Source organism: Protopterus annectens, chromosome 6.part0 (assembly GCF_019279795.1).
Source record: "Protopterus annectens isolate FY-2018-M chromosome 6.part0, PAN1.0, whole genome shotgun sequence".
Taxonomy (NCBI): Eukaryota; Metazoa; Chordata; order Ceratodontiformes; family Protopteridae; genus Protopterus; species Protopterus annectens.
This window is the reverse complement of record NC_056737.1, coordinates 1,411,476,846-1,411,500,157: the sequence shown is the minus strand read 5'-3', so window position 1 is coordinate 1,411,500,157 and position 23,312 is coordinate 1,411,476,846. Positions and strand designations below refer to the sequence as shown.

General features: G+C 39.1%; 1 protein-coding gene across 1 annotated transcript in view; it reads left to right on the top strand.

Annotated features, from left to right (window-relative positions):
• The window catches only part of LCT (lactase), a 773,291-nt gene that overhangs the window by 159,695 nt on the left and 590,284 nt on the right, over positions 1-23,312 (top strand). The window contains exon 3 of the mRNA XM_044073664.1: positions 13,054-13,134. Coding sequence (XP_043929599.1) covers positions 13,054-13,134 — 81 coding nt within the window. The remainder of the gene's footprint in view (positions 1-13,053; positions 13,135-23,312) is intronic.

The window sequence follows — 23,312 nt, the reverse complement described above, 5'->3', positions numbered from 1 at the left end:
CTCTTTCTTCAACATAGTGTGACTTCAGAGAAAGAATAATATATAAAGTTAGGAGGAAAATGCAACACTGCAAGAAATGATCGATGCAACCTTGAGGAGCTATGCTCGTCTAACAAAAAGTAAATAGACTTCTTGTAACTGAAGGAAAACATGAATATAGTATCATAATGCTGATGGTGAAATATATTTCACCAAGAATTTCAGCACAATCATCTTATGAATTAATTCATCAATAAAAATGCTGAAAAAAACTTTCCACAAAGGTCAGAGCCAAAAAAATGTATATGTCCTTTGTGGAAACTTTTTTCGGTAATTTTAATTGGTGTACTTCAATTATTGGTTGTGGTTTGAATTCATCAATAAAAGTGATTATAATATTCAAATCCTATCCAGCAGGTGATTTTATATGTTATCTGCAACATTTACCATCTGGTACAAAATTGCACAATGTCAATCCCATAGTTGTTAATTAAATAACACTGTTAAGATGCTGAACAAACCAGGGATACCAGAGTTGTCAATACAGCTTTTTATGAGTATCCCGACTGTGGAGCTGTTTTTCAAGGTAGATGGGAAGTATTTAGAATATAAATGCATTTAAAATGGAATTGAGGGAGTTCTAATTCATAAAGGCTATTTTATGCTGCATATAGGGACCTAAACCATTCTGTTAGTTAAGTAAAGCAGTGTTAAGGATGAACAGAATGTCATTCACTATCATGTATTCCATTGAAGCTCATTTGGTCAAACACAGAAGACCAAACTGGAAATTAATTGTTTTATGGTGGGCAACACCCTACATCCCAACCTCACATGCATGGGGTTATACTCCCCTGCATCCCCAATTGATATAGCTAAGTCCATGGTTACCAAATCTCAATGTAAATTTTATTAGTGCGGTTTAGTTGCCCATTCTGGGTCCAGGACTTGAAGAAATAATTTAGTAGAATGGACAGGGATGGTTTCTGGCACACAGGTGTGGAAACTGTCTGGTAGTTTAGCATAAAAGACAAAAGCTATGAGCTTCTAACCGCCTTTATCCTGTAGTCCAGGGGTTGATTCGTCAGTCTTCATTTGCCTACTGAGCTTCTCTGAACAAATTAGTTTACCAGACAACACTCCCTAGTCATCCCAGAAAACGGGCTTGTGCCTGTTTGAGGTACTCACTTACAAATGAATATAATAAAAATATGGATAGCTTCTGCGTATAATTTGGGATGATATATTTCTTTACTCAGCTGTAGCCCCAAATGTTATAATTACACTTTGTTGTATGCCTTGATGGGTACATGTAAACAAATATTTAAAGTGCCTGTTGAGTTTTTTTGTGCTGTGTTACATTTGTAGGCACACCATTAAAATGGACCAGAATGTGTCAGTTGTAATCAACTCTCACACACACACACACACACACACACACACACACACACACACACACACACACACACGCGCGTGCGCGTGCAAAACTATATAGACAAATAAACCACTAAAATAATGGGCAAGAGTATTTACATTTTAATGGTCTGTTTCTGCACATTAAAGTGACTTTTGAAATAAATGTAAACTGGTAACCAATCAAATATATTACAGCATCTATGTTAGTTCATGATAACTCCAAAAAGTGAACTGATGTCGACACCCAAGGAGTGTTGCAGCTGTGCATCTCTGTAAGGTAATAATCAGTGTGAGTGCTGTGGACTTAGGTCTACTGTGGGAGAGTCAGAATGTAGGCAAATATAATGATAGACCAATTTCAATGCTGCTAGAGAAAAATACAGGATTTATAATGTTGAATATTACTTCTATTTCTTACTGTAGTGCTTAGTATTGTTAACAGAAAATTTTGTGCCAGGGTGGAAAAAATCAGAAACTGCTCCTAAGATAGGTGCATATTAGTATTACCTACAGAAAAAGTACTGAAGACAAAACTATGAGGCTGTGTTAGCACACTGTGCATTTTGCAATGATGGTGATTCCCATTTTTTTTTTCTTCAGATTTTAACATCTTAGCTTATAATGCAGCAATATGAGCCATATTAAATATTTGCTATTCCTCCCCAGAAATGTGATTTCATACATTGACTGCAAGCATTGCGTATCTGGGACAATGCTGGTGTTGTAGTTCATGAACTGGACTCACAAGAAGGCATATTTAAAAGACAGGAAAACAATCTAAAAATGGCCAAGTTATGATCCTGGCATCTATTACTCACATAAAATTATGAAAGCATAATACCATTTAAACATGTATTATAGTTACATTACAAACAGGCAGAATTTGTTTAGTTTCTGCAAGCTGCTTCTACTGAAGCTACATACAGACATTGCCAGAATGAGGTCTGTAGTCGGATAACTGTGTAGGTTGGAGGGGCCGACATTGATTTGGATTATGGTAAAATGGTTTTTATTTAATGAAAGATTCTAAGTATGGTTTTCTATATTTCACATATTTAACTCTGATAGAATGAGCACTGACTGGTCTGGAGCAGACAGCGAGGTTTGAGTGGTCCTAGTATTATTAGGAATATAGAAACTTCAGAACAGCACTAGGCAGGTAGTCACAGGGACCATAAGATGCCAAGCCCTAAACACCTTTAAACAGACAAGCTTGAAAGTTCTTGCAACCCCTGCCAAGCCCTTAATACTGCTAACCCCCAAATCGAGCAGGGTTTTACATCATAACCTTGGTGTACATTTGTGAATACCCATCCAGCCGTCAAGACTAGCCTTAAAGGTAGCCAACGTAGTACTTTGTTTGACTTGTGGTGGCAACTTATTCCATAGGCTGGGAATATGCTGTGTAAAGAACCTATCCTCCCAGCGAGTCTGGTTTATTTTTCTGGTGTAGATTTAGGTCCCTGGTGTGTGTGTTTTGCAGAGGCACTGGCTGTATGAAAAAAATAGGAGGACAAATAGGACTGGGGCTTTCTTGGCTCAGAAAGCAAGTTACTGGTCAGCTGACAGCAGCGGGTAGCCTACCGAGTATAAGAAGAGTTGTATTAATCTTTTAGGATAGGTAAGTATTTATGATCTTTAATTTTCTTAGAAATATTTGTAGCCTTTCCACCTCTATGATATGGTTGGATTTGTACTTAACAATGGGAGCACTGCATTCAATAATAGGTCTGATAAGGGAAAAATACAGGAGTAGGACAACTTATTTGGCTCTTGAAGATATTCCCTTGGTAAGTAACTGTGCCAGATGGTGGAAACATGATGATTGAATGAGTGAAAGATGTCCATATAAGTACCCAGGTCTCTCATGACAATCTCTGTCTGAAGAGGGCTGCCATTTATGACATGATATGGGTGCAGCTTTTTTGACAAACGTTACTATGCTACACTTCATCTAGTTTATGGTTGTAATTAGTGGGATGCCTCATACAGAAGGAATGTGATAATAAATTGCACTATAGTTATAAAAATAAAAAAAAGATGGAACCATTTCCTTTTTATTTATCTTGAATACTGCACACTCATAAATCAGCCAGTGCTACTCTTGTGAAGTTAGAGTTCACACTGGCACCTTGGATGCCTCCATTGTCTTTATGTGGGTGCATGCAAGAGGGTGATTTGCACAGAAGAAAGAAGGAAGGGAAAAACAAACTGTACAGCAGTTATTTTATACTGTAAAGTGGTGAAGTAGGTACCTCAGTGAAACTTTTCAACAGTTCATGTAGTTTGAAAATATAACATCCCAAAGAAAGCAACAAGGACCTCCGAAGCTGAAACTCAAACAAAGACCAGTCACAACCAAAGTGACACATAGCTCACAACACCAGTGTGCCACCCAACAACAGCCCCTAAGGCAAGACAATGTACTCAACACTTTAGTCATAGGTGACTCTATAGTCAGGCACACGGATGTCCCACTCACCAGGCTGAGCAAGGAGAAAATTACTGCCTGTCGGGTGCCAGGATCCACCACATAACACATGCACTCAAGTCACTCCACAACAAATACAAATATGACTCTGTCATTGTCCATGTTGGAGTGAATGACTTGAGATGTACCTCCATGGACTACATGAAAAGAGACATGGAAGAGCTCTTGAATCATGTGGCCCAGGCAGGTATGACGCTAGCCGTGAGTAGCATCCTGCCTTCGCCCAGAATGATATCACAGTATAAGGACAAAATGATTGACTTCAACAATTGGCTAAGCTTCTGGTGTCATTCAAAGGGGATCCAGTATCTGTCTGCATGGGACGACATGATCGACAACTCACAATGCTTTGCCAGAGATGGTCTGCACCTGTCACCCCTGGGATTCAGGTTACTGGCTAAAGCTCTTGCCACCCCCATAGTGCCTTTTATAGGCAAGGTTCAAAGGACAAAACCACCACTGTAACAGATACAAGCATGCAAAATCTGAAGGTAATGCTACTCAATGCTAGAAGTCTAAACCTCAAAATGCACTCTCTCGAGGCACTCCTAAAAATGGAGAACATCGATATCTGTGCAGTAACTGAGACCTGGTTCAAGACTCCAGAGAGCACCCCTGAAATACCAGGCTACAACTCTTACCACACTTTTCGGTCACCAAACCAAGACCAAAACACTAAATGTGGAGGAGTGTCCATATTCACCAAGGATATTCACACCTCCAGGCTAGTTGCCCAACACAATGCATCTGAAATTCTCCAGGTACAACTAACACTAGGTAAGACTGCAATCCAAATTGTAGCTTGCTACAGATCCCCCACCATGCCCCAAGATTCTCACTACACATTTCTAAACATACTGGAAAATATTAAGATACAACCAAACACCCTAATACTGGGTGATTTCAACTACCCTGCCATTAACTTGGAAAACTACTCGGGTACCAACACCTTTTCCCAACGTTTCTTGGAATTCATAAATTCCAATGCCCTGAATCAACTAATCCATTGTCCCACCAGGGGCTCCAATAAACTAGACCTGGTCATTACCAACATGGGAGATAGATGCTCCACATCAGTGGTCACCCCCTCATTGGTCAGGTCTGACCATAAGCAAATCACACTTGACATCCACATCCCACCCCCAGTAAGGAAACCTCTGTAAAAAAAACTTCTCCAAAGCCAACTTCATGCTACTTAAGTCAGAACTGACAAACTTCATGGCACCCATGCAGATGGGAGCTGAAAGTTCGACTGCTGAATCTTACACTAAGGCACTGTATGAGCACATCCACTCATGCATGAATCATGCCACCCCAAACAGAACCAAGACTCTCCTCTAGAAAAAGGAAGCCAATCTGGTGGTCCCCTGCCATAAACAAACTATACAACAGAAGGAAGAAACTGTTGCAGAAAAGAGGAAAATCCCAGGATGCAAAAAACTCCCTTACCAGCCTCAGTAAGAAGCTGAGATCTCTCATAAAATCCTCCAAAGCTAGTTGCAAAAATAAAATTGCCAAAGATTCCAAAGACAACCACAAGGCATTCTATAGTTATGTCAAGAATCTAAATGGCAATGCTCAGATCTACTCTGAGCTACAACAGAATGGCATTAAATATACTGATCTCAAGGATATTGCCAATATCCTAGCAGATTGATTTAGTGCCAACTTCACCCCCCCTCACCCCCTAAAGGGCCCATCTCAATACCAAAAGATTGCCAAATTCTGGTAATCATGGCCACACAGGTAGAAACCGCACTCTCCAAAACTAAGAATACAGCATCCATGGGACCAGATGACATCCCGGGCTGTATACTACATGAACTACAAAATGAACTGGCACCTCACCTAAGTGTCATGTTTAATCATAACCTCACCTCAGGCTTCATGCCCACTGAGTGCGCACAGCTACAGTTATCCCATTCCACAAGGGGGATCTACATTGGATCCCAGGAACAACCGTCCCATCAGTCTGACAAGCCTGATCTGCAAGGGCATGGAACGCATTATCATGGAACTTATAAACAAAGACATTGGCAACCTTCAAACACTGGACCCCACCCAGTTTGGGTTTGTGAAGGGCCTATCTTGTCTCCTGAACCTGATTGACTTCTTTGAATCAGCCTCCAGAGCTGTGGATGAGGGCAAGGCAGTCCACACAGCCTATCTGGACCTCACCAAGGCCTTCAACACCATCCCACACTCTGGAATCATAGATAAACTTACTAAGCTGGGCATAAATCCCTACATTGCTCGATGGGTTGTCAACTGGCTTACTGACAGAACCCAGACTGTAAAAGTAGCCGACTCCAAATCCAGCTCCAGACAAGTGACAAGTGGAGTACCTCAGGGTTCAGTCCTGGCACCGCTCTTGTTTGGCATCTACTTCTCTGAAGTACAGGCCAACACTAAGGGACTCTGGCTAACAAAGTTCGCAGATGACTGCAAACTGGAAGCCATTACTGAATCCTCAAATGATGTGGATATTCTACAAAAGAGCCTTACAGAAACAGATGCTTGGTGCCAGAGCCATGGGCTCAAGCTTAATGCCAAGAAATGTATAGTTATCCCCTTTGGGAAAAAACATGTACCCATGAATTACCACATAGGTGGCAGCACACTAAACACCGGAAGTGTGATGAGAGACTTAGGGACACAGGTGGACAGTGGTCTCACCTTCAATAACCACATCGTCACAACAGTCAGGAAATCCTTCTATGCGGCACACCTCATCACTAAGTGCTTTTCATCCAGAAAAAAGGAGGTCATTGTCCTACTGTACTCATCCCTCATTAGACCCATTGTAGAGTACAACACCCTGTTTGGTATGTACCTCACAAAACATCTGCAACAGCTGGAAAGGTCACAGAAATACCTCACTAAAAGAATTACAGGCCTAAAGCAGATGCCCTATGCTGACCATCTCAAAAAACTCCAGCTATACTCCCTGGCATATCGTCTACTCAGAGGTGATCTCTACTTAACATACAAGGCCATGTCAAACCCTGAGCTGTTGGACATGCTCTACTTAAATAAATCCCAATCCCTCAGAGCCACATGCTCCAGGGATCTAAACCTTGTCATCACAATGAACAAAACATGCTGGAGGGATAGGTTCCTGATCCAGAGACTCCCCATACTCTGGAATAGACTGCCCATACATGTCAAGCAGAGCGCCTCCTTGGCCCTCTTCAAAAGGAACCTTGACGATTGGATGGGAGATAGGAAATTCAACTCGGGGATCACTTCAGTCACCCTGCTAGACAGGGGTCCAGGGAAGTAAATATTGTGGGAAGAAATATCAGAGGAATTGTTTGACTAGGCTTGTATAGGCCCTAAGGCCGATAGCCTAGTAACAACCTATGAACCTATGAACCTATAAAGAAAGGAAGGAAATTGCTAAGTAACATTTATTCCCATTTTTTCCACTGTTGTGGAAGTTCTACCAACCACCTTGTGGGCTCTTCACCTCAGACATCCTCCTTATTAATTCCCTTGGCAGATAACAGTAAGAGGTACCACATGGCATGCTAATTTGGCAGCCAGGAAGTACTGAATTTTAAGGCCTACTTTGTAATTCCTTCCACTTTTTCAAGGGCAAGGGTATGTAAGGTCTTCAGTGCTCAGAAACATGCAGTTCTGCATTCTTGATTTGCATAAACTTTCTTGTCCTACCTGCTCAAAAGACTGCCACCATGGAGCCTCCACTAGGCTGCCTTAAAGGTTACTGAGGAGATGGTAAGTTCATCCCACTTCTTAAAAGTACAGCAACTCAGATAATAGTTGTTACTTCCTTCCCTCTCCTCTCCTCTCAATGGGTAGTCCACTTACACTCAAGTTCCTACCCAAATCCTAGGTACCATATTAGTGATGCATCAGATCGAACAATTATTGCTTGTCTTAGTTCATTTTGAACCACAACTAAAACAAAAAAAATGGGGCAGTATAAGATTATAAGATCACAGAAGATTACTAGGCTATTGACCCAGAGGTCATTTTAAGCCTAGCGTTTCATCCCAATGTAATACCATGTAAATGCTATTCAATACCCAAAGTTGCATTTAGTGATGACTGCCCATGTCCAGGAGGGTTGTGATCTTTATCCCAGTACGAATTTATGGTGCCCCACCCACTCGTCTAGGTTCCTCTTGAACAGTGTCGTAGTGGTGCTCTGTTTTACATGAATTGCCCTGGTTCAAGGCCTCAGAAAGTACCCTAGCCTTGCAAGACTACAATGCCTTCCACACCTTTAGACTGCAAAATGAATGTATGAAAACCATGGATAGAGTCCACCAAAGATCAGTTAAAAAAACAAATAATAATAAATATGAGAATGCAGTATGGGGAAGTAAGAGAGTTAACACAAGAAAGGGCTGGCATCCACCTGGACCTAATCGCTCATGGGCTTATTTAGAAATCATCAAGCACAGTCCTGACATTTAAGATGAAAAGTACACTTGATCAGAGTGGAGTCTTTTCTATGAAGTCCATGTAATGAAATCCACTGTATGCCATGTAGAGAGACACATATCAGCCATACTTCGCTGCACTGCACTGAGACGTGGGAATACTCTTCCCAATAACATCAGCAGGTTACTGGCATTCTGGCAGGACACCTAAAATTGATGAAGGAAAAAATGTATTTTATTCCTATTGATTGATTAATTGATTGATTGATCATTTTTTGTAAGTGGTAGTCAATGGTGTGAAACTATGTGTGAAGACTATAGAACAGATATGCTACCAAGCTGGGTATAGAAATAAAGTACATAAGGAAAGCTGACAGTGAAATGCAGAAGTCCAGGAAGTCATCAAAAGCAACAAAGAAAGAATGAATGCAGGAAAAGATGGGAGATAGAAAAGACAGATCAGGCTAGGAAAGAATAGTAGCTGGCTAAGAAAAGGCTAAGAGGGTAGCTGTAATAGCAAACAACAAGGAATCAGAAGCAGATCGACAGCTTCTGGAAAGTGCCTTAACAGATGTCACAAAGAAACTCTATCAGGTTACAAGGCAAAGACAGAAAGATAAAGAAGACAGTCATCAGACATCATTGATAAGGGATCCTAGCAACAACCTGCTTACCAGTCCATGGGACATCAAAGGCAGTTAGAAGGAGCACTTCCAGTAACTTCCAAATGAAAAAAAAACCCACAGAAGTTGTACTGCCCAATAGGCAGCTTACAATAAAAGAGGAAGAGCCCATCCTAAAAGAAGTAAGACCAGCACTAAACAAAATGAAGTCAAGTAAAGCAGCAGGTTCCGATGAGGTCACAGCAGATATAATCAAGAAGTTTGGAGAGTTAGGAGAAAAATGGCTCCCGAGGATACTTGTAGCAGTATGGAGAGAAAGGTGCACCCAGATGAATGGAGAATAAGCATACTAGTGCCAGTGTATAAGAATTAAGGGGACATTCACACCTGTGGGCAGTCCAGAAGTATCAAACTCTTGTCACACAGCATGAAAGTTCTGGAGCGGGTGAATGATGAATGAATATGCATAGTAGTAGAAAGTAAGACGGGAGATGATCCGTTTGGATTCAGATCAAGATGCCGCACAACTGACCCAATGTTTGCAGTGAGACAGATAGTGGAGAAGAAGCTAGAAATGAAGAAAGAGTCCAACTGAGTATTCCCAGACTTGGAGATAGCATAGGGTAAGGTGGTGCAGTGGTGAGTGAGTAACGTTGTCACCTCACAGCAAGAGGTTCTCAAGTCTGATTCTTGGCTGCGGTGCCTTCTGTGCAGAGTTTGCTTGTTCTCCCTGCATTCACAAGGGTTTCCTTCAGGTACTCCAGCTTCCTCCCACATTCTGTAGACATTTGTCTGGAGTGTTTCTCCCTGGGCCTCCTCTGAAAATAGGCTCTGTCCTAGTGGGACTTTCCCAGTCAACAAATGCTAAAAAAATAAAATAAGTTTCCAAGAAAGGTGGCTTGAGTAGTCCTGAGATGGTTTAATGTCCCAAAAACATAACTAGTGCAGACTATGTATAAGGATCCAAATGACACAAGTATGAACAGTGTTTGTACTCACAGAAGGGTTCCCAGTGGGAGTGGGTGAGCATCAGGATTTAACTCAGACCACTGCTGTTGATACTAGTGATGGATTACATGAACAAACAGGATGGGGGGATTGATCAATAAAGATGATATATGCAGATGATGTGGCACTACAGGCAGACTCTTTACAACAGTTTCAGCAAATAATAGGGAAATGGAATGCAAAATCGAAGCCACAGAGGATAAAACTGAGTACAGACAAGACAGCTATAATGGCAGCAAATGGGGGAAATCAGAATAAGTTGAAAGCTGAGGCAGAAGAGAAAACAGTGCAACCAGTTACCAGCTTCATGTCTGTGGGAGGAGTAGTAGAGGAGAAAGGAAGTTTGAATGAAAAGGTCAAAGTTAAAATCAGAGGGGTTGGAGCCAGATAGTGTCTGTAACAGAAGAATTCCAAAGAACCTGAACAGTTGTGGTGAACAAAACATGGTGTGACCAGCAGATTTGTAGGATCAAGAATCTGAACAATGAAGACAGAGCAGCTGAAGAAAAAAGAGGTGATGGAGATGAAATGCCTGAGAGGTGGTAGGATGCACACTATGGAACAACTGAAGGAATGACATCAGAACAGAAGCCAAAGTAGCTCCATTTGCAGAAAAGGTCAAAAAGAACAGACTACAATGGTTCGGATACATGTGCAGGAAAACAGAAAATGATTTGGTGAAGAAGATTAGGGAGAAACAAGAAGAAGGTAAGAGGAAACAAAGACATCCAAAAAACAAATGGATGGATTGCATGAGAGAAGATCTGCAACAGTCAGGAATGAATGTCAAAGAAGGTAGGAGGGTGGCACAGAATCAAGAGACAGATGGTGACAGTTGATACTACACTCCTGCCCTATGTAGGAAATGGGAAAAGGGAGACAACGATTTGAGAAGGCGGATTCCATTTGTATATTACTTTCTGAGGGTAAGATGTGTTTTGTGTGTTGCTGTTTAAAAGCATAAATATGGAATATAATGAGCTTGTGCTTATGTGGTTGAGATGGTAAAATTTTACTCAGTAAAGCTACAGTTTTATTGAAGCATGCAAGCAGGTAAACTATGAGAATTCTCTGTTCAGAATGGTTTCAAGCAGAGACCTCTCCTATAATTACTAGCAACTTGCATTTTGTTAATTTTATTCAGTAATAATAAAATGGCCATTGATAAAGATGTCTCTGAATTTCATTACTTTAGCCAAGATTTAGAAAAGATTATATGCAATGAGGAAAGACCTCATTATCATCTGAACTGAATGTCTCTAAATTGCTCTACTACTGCAAGTGCTAACAAAGTCTTTTCTGTGGTAATCATCAATGCTGTCCAATAACCTGTATCAGCAAAGGCACTCCGCTCATTCATTCCCCTCCATACACAAGCATATATTCAAACACACACACACACACACACACACACACACACACACACACGCACACACACACACACAAGCACACACACACGCACGCACACACACAAGCACGCACACTCACACACACACACACACACACACACACACACACACACACACACACACACACACACACACACACACACACGCACACACGCACACACGCACACATGCACACACAGCTAAATCGTGTTCAAATTGGGACCTAGGTAGGCTAATGGACCCCCACCCAGTCATACGAATATCCATTTGCTTGTCTGTCTTCAGTTATTATGAAACACTGTTCAGACCTGTCAGTGAGCATCCTATTTCTTTTTACAATGATAACAGATATCTGGGTTTAATTTAAAACTATTTCAGATTTTACTGTAAAAACAGTGGCAACCATTTGCTAAACAAAACAGTCTCACACTAAAAACAGACTTAGCATGAACAACAGTAAACTACTCTTCCTTTGAAACTTATGTTCATTTAAGATGCGTCTGGCAGCCCATTAAACTAGAAGACGTGCTGGAACTCAGTCAGATAGCATGTAGGAAATCACTAATTAGTTTCTATGTGAAGGGCACAGGAATTTGAAAGACAAATATGCAGCCCATTTGCTAACAGCTTGAAACAGCCCACTGAATGCAATTTTTTTCAGGGGCTCCCTAGACGTAGTGTCTGGTGAGGTGACTTAGTCAGAGTCACACAGTGGATAAATGAAGGCTGAGAGAATCAAACCCTGCACTACAGAACCAGCTCATAACTTTACACATCTGCACTAAATACCAGGAGGACTATTGTAGCACAATATAGTAAATCTGATACCCATGTGCTGCTAGAAACAAGGTTAATATGAATGTATTCACAGTTAAAATATTAATATTAAACTCATAGACTCATGCTGTCTATTTTACTCGCAGCCAAGTAATAAATGCACACACACACACGCACACACACACACACACACACACACACACACACACACACACACACACACACACACACACACACACACACACACACACACACACACTCACTGGATATCATTTATACCTCTGCATACACTCACATATGCAGCCACACCCATCCAACATTACCTGTCTTCTAAACTTCCCATAATTTACTTCTAATGTGATCTTGCCCATTGAAAGTAATGGGTAAACACGAGCTTCTGACTGAGTTAATTACTGTGGTTGAAGGCAAGGATTTATGCAGCCACATGGTTATATATTTATATGAATCGCTGGCCAGCATAAATCACTTACTGCAAGCATTTCCAGATGAAAGCATACAGCTACTTATCTTAGGCCTTTCCCTTGGAATGCCATAATACTATTTACAGCAGGCCATCACGGGATGAGAAACACTGCAGTAGGATTGTCTGTGAACTGGAAACAGTTACCGCTAGCAGTATAAAGGGCTTACGCTTGCAGTAAAATGTCAGAATCCTAGGGTTTGTTAAATTAAGTAAGCTTAAATAAGATCAAATGTATATAAACGCAAGATAATATTATCAAAAATTTGATGCTATGACTTATTAAGTCTGGTCCTACTCATCCCATGTTCAATAATTAACATTAACAGAATTCATACAGGTAATGTCATGCATGTTGGCAGAAAGAGAGGAAAAATGTTTTTGGAGGCATCTGTGTTGTTTTGACTTAATAAGACTGAGCAACTCATTTAATAAAATATATTTTTATTTGCTCTTTAACACCATTATTGTTTCTTTTCAGGGACTGGCAGATTTTCTTGCTGTAAACGTGGACTATGACTGCAAAACTGCAATTCACCTGAATGCTGTTGAACAACTGCAGGTAGTTAATTCCAAACCATTTTTTTAGCCTGATGATGCATACTGCATCCTTTTTAAAACAAGATAGCTATTATTATATAAAACATTTAAACATTTATTACATTTAAATTAGTCAAACTGAATTTATTTGCATACTGCAAACTTATTGTCCAACAAATTACTGTAGTCATATTAGACTGCTGTGGTGCCTGAAAACGTTGGAGGGGAAATGTTTAAACATTTTACCACATTTTGGATAACATTTTTCTACCAAAATGTTTTAATTGCTGAATCATGCCACAAGAACACCCCCAGGCCATGGGCTTGCATCCTTCATCTGAAGGATGGCTATAGCTCTTGACCGGCTCTGCCCCTCCACCCATAGATGGGCATGCCCATCCTCTCTGCCAGTACCATCAAGTGGCTGAGCCAGTAATCAAACTTGTGTTGTCTGGGCCATAGTCAGGACTTTATCTTTATATGCCACTGGGCTAGCACCAGGCACTTGTTTGACCCCTAATGACTAGTGAGTACGTTTCTATGAGTCAAGAAATAACAATAAAGATTATACACCTAAACTGTTAACAGCTGATATACAAACATATAACTGCCCAGGGTTACTGGAAATTCCAGCAGTGGAGGCTGGATGAATGAGATACTGAAGGCACAGAGTGATGGAGAAAGGGCACACCTGACCCATCAAGGTGGTTCCACTGAGGAATCAAAGGACACAGTAAAAATCATCCCTGCAGATAAATAGGTATTTTGTGTTTGTGTATATACACACACACACACACACACACACACACACACACACACACACACACACACACACACACACACACACACACACATAGGCAGATTTGCATGTGTATGCATCTCATTTGTTTATCCAGTCACTCATTGAAAAATATTAAGCAAGCTTACAGTGAACACTGAGTATAAAGAAAGAATTATATATTCACATGATTCCAGTAGGGTTTTCTGTAAAAAGCCACTGAAGCTATTTAACTCAGACAGTTTAGACATAATTGCTTTTTATTCAAATAGTTTTACAAACTCTTACACTAAGTAGATTTTTCTTTTCATCTTTATACTCCCTTCATAAATGCTTCTCTATTCCCAATATTTTTAGGACTTTCATGATCACTTCTTGCTTCACTGTGTAAGGTGGTGTTGGGGCTGATCTGTAAGGTGTGATGCTAAATGTCACAATTCTATTCAAGACCCAGTCTTGGAACAGGGATATGCCAGTGCTACGATGCTAATAATGTTTATTTCAGTTTTTCCAGATCAGCAGGAAGGTATAAAATGCTGGTCTCTGCAGACAATTTTACTTTATGTCATATCTCCACTGCAACATGCCTTCTTTTTCGTAAATACTATGTGTTAGTTTCCCATTGCGGTAAAGTGCAATGCAAAATGCCACAGCTCTAGCTGAAACCCTTCCATCCCATAAAGCATCTCAGAATAGTGCTTTCCCATGCACAATTGTGTTACATTGTAAAAAATGAGTACCGCATCTCTTTTTTTAGTTCAACAGCAAAATGTTAAATTTGGACATAAGCAGAGATTTTTAAATGCTGCATCTTGTTTTTATCATAGCATAACCCTAACAGTGCCAGACTGCAAGCAATGTACTTGTATGTGTTTCTTTTAATAGTGTATATTAATATTGCTCAATTTGTAAAGTTGATTGCAAAACATTATGGGTCCCCTTTCATGTCACAGCTCCAGTTAGAATACTGTAGTTGGGAGTATTATTACTACGGAACAGTGCTATCTTAACAGTGTCTGCTCCATCTTATAAAATACAAAGCAAGAGGTCCCACTTCCAGTCATAAAAGTACTACAATATCAAATATCACTCTCCAGAATTAGTTAAAATACTGCATATCACTCCTCTGTTGCTATAAAATGCAGTGCAAAATAGCACATCTCCAGCTGGACTCCCCTCATGTTATAGCTGTAACCGGAGGTATAGTTTTATTATTTCACAACAGAGCTTATCAGCACACACCTAGCCTTACAGACTAGGGGAAAGGCTGGAAGGGGCTGGACAGGGGACACAAAATGGGTGTGTTACCTTGGACACCAAACTCCTTTGTTACACCTCTACTTGGAATATTCATAGCACTGGAGATATAAGTGAAACATCTCAGAAAATGTGAGCTACCCCAGAACTAATAGTTAATGCAAATCTTTGAGGCTAAGAGTTTTTAATAAGCTGCTTCCTGTACCCCAAGGTTTGATTCTCTCAGCCTCCATTTGCCGTCTGTGTGACTCTGAGTAAGTCAAGTTACTAGACAACGCTCCTAGATCATCCTTGAAAAGAAAACGTATGTCCAGTGGACATACCTCATTAGTAAAAAGGAACAGTGATGAGGTAATGAAGAGAGGAGGGATACCAAGGAGTGGGCAGGTCCAGATTGATATCAAGGCTGGAGAAGGACAGAATTAGGCACCAGAAGCCAAAGAAATAGAAGGGGAGATCTAAATGTTGAGCTGGGTCTCAGGAAGATTGAACAGAAAGAATTGACTAATGCATTTGGAGAAGGGACCAATTATGATGAGGCAGGAATAGCCAGAAAGGTGGAAGAATGACATGAGAGGAGGAACTTGTGGTCCAGTGAGCTTGTAGTGAGGGATAGTCAAGCGCAAGGGCAAAGTGAGCCATGGACCAGATAATAAAACTGACAGCTAGGAGGGAGATTATAGGAACAGGAAGAGGTCTGCACTTCTAAGAGTTTAGGGAGGGGAAAATGGACACTATCCATATAATTGGAGACTTGATCAGGCAGAGTGTTATGTAGGAAGGAAAAGAACCACTGGATAATCAAGTTACTGTAAAATCCATACCTGGGTTGAAGCTGGATATGACCATCCCAGAAGAAGAAACTTCCTTTAATGGGAATGACTGTCACTTGTACCCAGCTAGCAGCTAGTGATATGTCTGAGGTAGCTTAGGAGAGAACTAGGGTAGTAACAAGTGCTTGCAATGAACTAGGATGCTAATCATAATACTGGCTGTCAGAATGCCTAGAATGAACAGAATTTCAGAGTTTAAATCTTGACTGAAGAAAATGACAAAAACAGGAGGGCATGGGCTTCACTGGAAACTGGAGATGGAATGAATGGGGTTGAATTGTATGCCATAAACAGGGTCTAGCTAACAACAGACAGGTTAGCCTTGTTTAACTAGTAACCAAAAGGTATATAGTCTGTTGCCTTCAAAATAAGTTGGAAAGGGAAGATGGGAGGATGAGAATGGAAAAGAACAGGAATGGGGAGGGTATTAGGTAGAGCAGATAAAAATGCAGGAAAATAATGCTTTGCAATGCCATGATCATATGAAATAGATATCAACCCTGCTGCAGGAAAGTGAGATGGACAAAACAGAAATAAATAAAACATAAGTGATAAATGGAGTCGAGATATAGTCATCCCAGGATGTCACCTGCTCAGGAGAGGCACAAATGATAAGATTAATGGAGGAGTAACTGTCTAAATTAACAAACGCATAAACTATGTGGTTGTAGGGGAAGTGGGACATTATCTAGCAAGAGACCAGGAAGTGTAACAAAAAGGTAAGTACTCTGGTCATCAGACTAAAGGGGAGAAAAAGCAATGTTCCACATTTTTTTAATTCCCTCACAGCTGACCATCAGCTGCTCCCAGTGCATCTCCTCATTCAGCAGGTCTATCAAACCTACTTGTCCTTCCCCAAAATAATTCTGACCACCTTTAGGGTTGGTGAGGAGATCAATGCATTCTGGGACAGCATCACAAGGGGATGTTTTTCCCTTTATATTCACTGTACATGCCCTTCAAGACAGCCCATGGATGAGACGTGCAGTGGGTATCAGTGCTGGTTCGCCCTTCACTTCCCTGCTTACCCATGAGAGACACTGTACACTTGTTTTCCTGGTCATCACTAGATGGTTCAACCAGTACATGTCTCTGGATGTGTATGACCCCTCCCACCAGGACAAACCTCCCCATCTTCACTGTTTGTGCTACCAAGGACCAAAGCCACAATTCAAGTTTGGGTTATCTGACCTATCAACAGGGCTTTATCCTTCTATGCTACAGATGCACACAGGAAAAGCAATGTTGATAGTTAGAGTCAGTTTATCAACCTCCACACTTAAAATAAGGGAGTGACAAGAAGAACAACAGCAAGAGGATACATGTCTAGAGCAAGAAGGCAAAGAACATTCTCATTGGGAATCTCAACCTCTCCGAAGCAGACTGGAATATTCAAACACCCAGCTCTGGAATGGAAAATGCACTGACCAAATCAATGGACCATGATAGCATCAACCAGCTGGTGTAAGAACCAGAAAATGGGTAAACTTGATTTTGCATTCTTCCAAGGAGGAGAAGCATGAGACCTGAAGATAAGAACGCCCTGTAGTGACCATACAGTAAAGTCGCTTACTATGAGGGAAGTGGATACCAAGCAATACAGCAAAATCAAGGTCTGGAATTACAGGACAATTGACTATAGGATGACAGGAATACTCTTCAAGGAGCTGATTAGGCATCTTGAAGATAAATGATGGATCCAACTAAGATGAGACAAGACTGAGAGGATCATTTTTACAGTAACTGAAACAAGTTTCAACAAGAAGAGTGAGGCCAGAAATAAAGAAAAAAATGTGGTTTACTGGAAAGGTAAAAGAAGTGATGATGATAAATCAGAAGGCTACCACAGTCCCAAGAAGGAAAGAGATGAAAGTCAAAGAAGTATGAGGAAGCTAGAAACAGCACAATTGAATTAATAAGGAGAGCAAAATTAAATATGAGGAACATAAGGATATAATATTTTAACTGATAAGGACAGATCAATTAAATTAATAAGGAAAGCTAAATTAAATATGAGGAACATAAGGACATATCATTTTAACTGATAAGGAAAGGGAAATAAAACCTAGAAAAGAAACACTATTAGGATCAAAAATGGAAGAAATGATAATTTGGGTGCAAAAGGAAAAAAGTATGAAAGAGTTCTAGACACTCATCAGGAAAAGGAGATGCCCTTAGATTACTGATTAGACAGAATCTCTGAATTCTTTGCATCAATATTCAGAAAAGACAAAGGTGGAAGGATCCAGAGTTGGACAGTAGAAGTGAAGGAGCAAAGTAGTAAAATACAATAAAGTAGACAAGAAAACAGCAGAAAGGGTAGTGGTGGCACTTTGGGAAAATGAGGTCCAATGCTCATGTGGCATAGCCCCAAGAATCTTGAAGAAACTGGTGGAAGTGACATCATTTGACATAATGATGTGACATCATTTTTTCCACCAATCCCTCACCAGGGAAGGGTACTAATTGACTAGAAAATGGCAGCAGTGGTTTGTATTTTCCATGGTGGGAATAAGAACACATTAATGTAACTACAGACCTGTAGTTTTACTTCAGCAGTTGATAAAGCCATGGAAAAAATACTAAGATGGCGAAGAGTTGAATAGTTGAGTCCTGTAGGTCCGATGTCTGCTCTCAAATATTCATATATTCAAGTCATATATTAACAGAAGTACTGACAGCATGATCAACTTACTCATGAATGGCATTAAAATGGTGGCAGTGATGTTTTATGTTAGGGAGAAGTTACAGAAGGACCTTGAAAAAAGCTGATGTTTTAAGAAGTAGCAAGTAAAGTTTGATGTTATAAATAGCTTTATGCCTATGGGTGAAGAAATAAACCATCAGGCCTAAACATGAGCAGGGCATAGTGAAGCTCAACAAGTTAGGAGTACACGTAAGACATATAGAGGTAATGTTACCACTCTACAAGTTCGTGGTTAGGCCACTCCTATAATAGAGTACACAATTTTGATGCAATAACGCTAATGAAGCAGGTCAGAGGAGAGCCACTGAGATGGTATTAGGATGGATGAGAAGTGCAGAGAGGCTCATCGTGGAACTGGATTTGTTTATCTGGAGCAGAACAGAAGAGGGACATGATATGGGTACATGAAACAGTAATAAGAATGTGAAGGAGTCAACTTGAAAAGGAAACACAGAGAAGGGAGAGGAAGCACGGTTACATGATTGAAGGCACCAACATCATAGTTAAATAAAACCATGTATGGGTCAGTAGGACAATTAAAATGCAGATTCTGGATTTGATGAGTAGACTAACTGATCCATCCATTCATTTACTATAGTTTTAAAAGCTGATATCGACTCTGCTTGACAAATGTTTATTCTACAGACAAACAATAGAGATTGAGATATTCCCACATAAAGTAGTCATGCAGTTGTCTATCGTAGAAGTGTAAATATCACCCCTAGAATTAGTTTTTGCTGTAAAAACTCAGGATTAATATAAAGAGTTTTCCTCATTCCCTCTTAGATGCCTATAACTGATAGAATAAAGCAAAATATACTCCAGTCATTGATTGTAAGGAAGGTGTTTAATCAAAAACATTTTCTTTGAATGCTTTCTTTGTATGCTTTTCAATATAACTAAATGACATCTACTATATGAGCCGAAGAGTGAGTTACGTTCTAGCACAGGCCTTACATATGACATCAATACTTTAGTCAGAAAGGCAGAGTCCCATGTTGAGAAGTTCTTAAAAATGATTCCAACCATCTCCATAGCTTTAGATTTAGTAATCATTACCAGAGTTTGAAGCAGAAATAAATATTGTAGTGAAGAAATCAAATCCCAGTTAAAAATTAAATATAAATTTAAATAATATAATTAAAATTAATATCATCAGTATCATCCAATTTATTATCTTTACAACCCATTGTTAGAAGAAAAGAACAACGAGAGGGACAGAACAATTCCCAACAGTTTTTTTCACCCCCCCCCCTTCCAATTCGCACAATGAGAAATATCCAGAGAGATCGGTCTCTCAGCAGAGGAAGAAAAAGAAGGCTACTGTCACGAGAATGGAGTTCGAATCAAATGATAAAACGGATGTGGGAACAATGACCAGTGGACATACATTAGTTTTCAATTTATCAAAAAGACGTTTGTTCATGAAGAAGCCATTTTACAGCGAGAGCTCAATTTTATTCCAACATCACCTGTGGACTATACGACAACGATATTGGATATAAAAACTTTTGCAAGAAACACTATGCTGAAGGTACTGTTTAAGAATGTATATGTTATAAATAATTTAAAAAAAGCCTAGTGCTTTTGTACCTGATTTGAATGCAGCACTTGAGACTTTTTGTAAAGTATGCGAGACTCATTTGAAAAGTATAGTCAGTAATGATGTGCAACATAGTAAAATGTTTTGCAATCTAAGCAAAGAAGAATACCAAGCATTGCAAAGTTTGGCTAATGACAATACAATTGTAATTAGACCAGCTGACAAGGAGGGGGAATTGTTGTTTTAGATAAGTAAATGTATATTAAAGCTATGACAGAGATGTTACAAAATGAAAACGTATATAAAGTTATTACACTTGATGATATAGATATGTGTTATAGCCAAGTGTATAAGTGTTTATACGATTGTTTTTTAGAAAATAGCATAGCTGAACAATTGCTTGAATATCTGACCGTAGCATTTCCAGTAATACTAGTGATACAAGGCCAGCTGAAAATACGTAAGAATGAATGTAACCCACCATTGGATGGCCAAGGATGGCTTACACAGACACTTTCAATATATGTAGAAAAGAATTTAAGACCAATTATAGATGAAGTATCACAGATATTGAATGACACGAAACATTTTATCAAAGATTTATATAAACATGTTACAGGTCATGAAAATATACTTAAAGATTCTCTTTTAGTAACTTTAGACATTAACTCTTTATTTACAGTGATCCCCCCACTCCTATGGCATAGAAGCAGTGAAATGCCAATTATTACGTGATGGTACATATGATCAGACAAAGACTGAATTTCTTTCTTTCTTGTTAGAATTAATTTTAGAGAATAACATTTTTTTGTTTCGAGGTGTCTATTATTTACAGTTGTTTGGCATAGCTATGGGCACTTCGTGTGCCAATAGCTATGCCAACATAATGTTAGCTCACTGGGAAGAAACTTTTGTTTTATATAATACCTTTTTCATGCAATATATTTATTTATATCGAAGATTTGTAGATGACATGGTATTTATATGGACAGGAAGCTTAGAACAGTTAGAATTATTTTTGCAATATATTAATACAACTACAACTTTTTTAAAGTTTACTCATTCTGTCTCACAGAACCGAATAGATTTTCTAGATGTTACAGTCATAAAAGATGAAAATGGTTTGATAATTACACAGTTGTATCAGAAACCATGTTGGAAAAATAATATTTTATCAAGGGACAGTATGCATCCTTTTATATATATATATATATATATATATATATATATATAAAATAAAGGGACAAGGGATGTGTATCTTCAGAATAGACACAGATGACAACAGATGTGAATATGACATTAAGAATTTTAAAAGTGGCTTGTCGCAAAGGAGATATAACACTAGAGAAATACAAGTAGGGATAGAAGAAGTTGTTCAACAAAGAAAGGGTAAAGCGAAACCATATATGTCAGAAGACAAGTCAGAAGTTTATGCTGTAGATAGTTATAATTTTGATAATAATGTTATTCATCTTAGGTTGCAATATTCTAGTAATATTGACCAAGTAAGATGTGTAATAGAGAAAAATTGGTCAATATCGCAGTCTGATGAAAAGTAACAAGAAGTAGTGGGTTATAAACCGAAGTTTGGATATAAAAATAAGAAGAATTTGAAGAGACTGTTAAGTAATGTAAATAACAATAGTATAATAGAAATTCCAAGATTGGGCCTAACACCTTGTGGGAAATGTAAGATATGTAGTGTTTTAGCTGAACATAGTGAATTTATTCACCACACTACTAGAAAGAAATATCTTTTTAAGATATCAGAAGATTGTAATACCAAAAATGTAATTTATCTTGCCGAATGTAATACCTGCAGCTCATTTTATGTAGATATAACGAATCGTTCTCTTTGAGAATGGGTTAGGGAACATCTTCTAGCAATGAAAAAGACATATTAATAGAAGTGCCCTAGCCAAACATTTAGCATCTTTTGATCAGTCTCATACCTTTAGTTTTAAAGTTATAGAGTGTGTACATTTAGGACCAAGGTTAGGTGACGTTAAATATTACTGAGCTAAGGGAACTAAAATGGATTATTGAACTTCAAGCAGATCGGTTTCCTGGCTTAAATGATAGAGCATCGATAAAATCTAACCTTAAAAATATAAGTTTGAAATATAAATTTATTTATGTATTTATGTATGTAGTTGTTTTGGTTTTTATTGGCTGTTTGTAATATTTAATTTTTAACTGGGATTTGATTGAATGATTAGTTCATTAATTGTGTTTTAACTATATAAGCTGAGCTGTGAAGAGTTTCTTTTGGTCTGAAGAAGCATTATATCAGATGTGAAAGTGCTTATCTCTATTAAATTTGTGTGTTTTATTACTTTGGCTGTGTTTCTTCACTACAATATTTATTTCTAATGTTACTTAAATATCTTGTAACTGTGGTAGAAGAGTCCAGATAATGTGTGATCCTGGTACTGGTATTAGCAAATTGATAATAAAACATTAATCTACTAACAATTCATTATTTTGTCTAAGTTACCCAATATTGTTTATGGTGTGTTTTATTTATCTTCATTGTCAATTTCTCATAACTAGCTCATCATTGAAACAAGTTCTCATATATCTGGCTTGCTACCAATATATACATAAATAAAACATATTTTTGGCTGTTTACTCTAGAACCTTCCCTCTCCTTCCCCACCTGATTCCTTCAACAGTGTAGTTTAATTGCAACCCAAACCTTCTTCGAGACCTCATTAGCTCCTTACTAGCTTTCCAGAGTCTGACCCACCACTATGCAGGCTTTGTGACTTCTCAAATGACAAAATCTGCCAGCCATTTCTTCATTAAGGGTAATAAGCAAGGTTTTGTAAAAGGTGAATGGAGTAGAACAAGGAACTATCATCTCAGAGCAGTTAGTCAGTAGCCCTATATGATGAATGTGAATACAGTGACATTAGGCATGAGGACATTTGCTTCCAAATGCCCTTCACAGAATATTTGTCACTCCACCCCACTTTAAACTGAACTTGTACTTATTAGGCTCCTGCTCCTCAGAGATCGCACATAGCTCAGGGTCCCAGACCCTCACTCAGGACAAAAGAGCAGGCACATGGCCTCATCA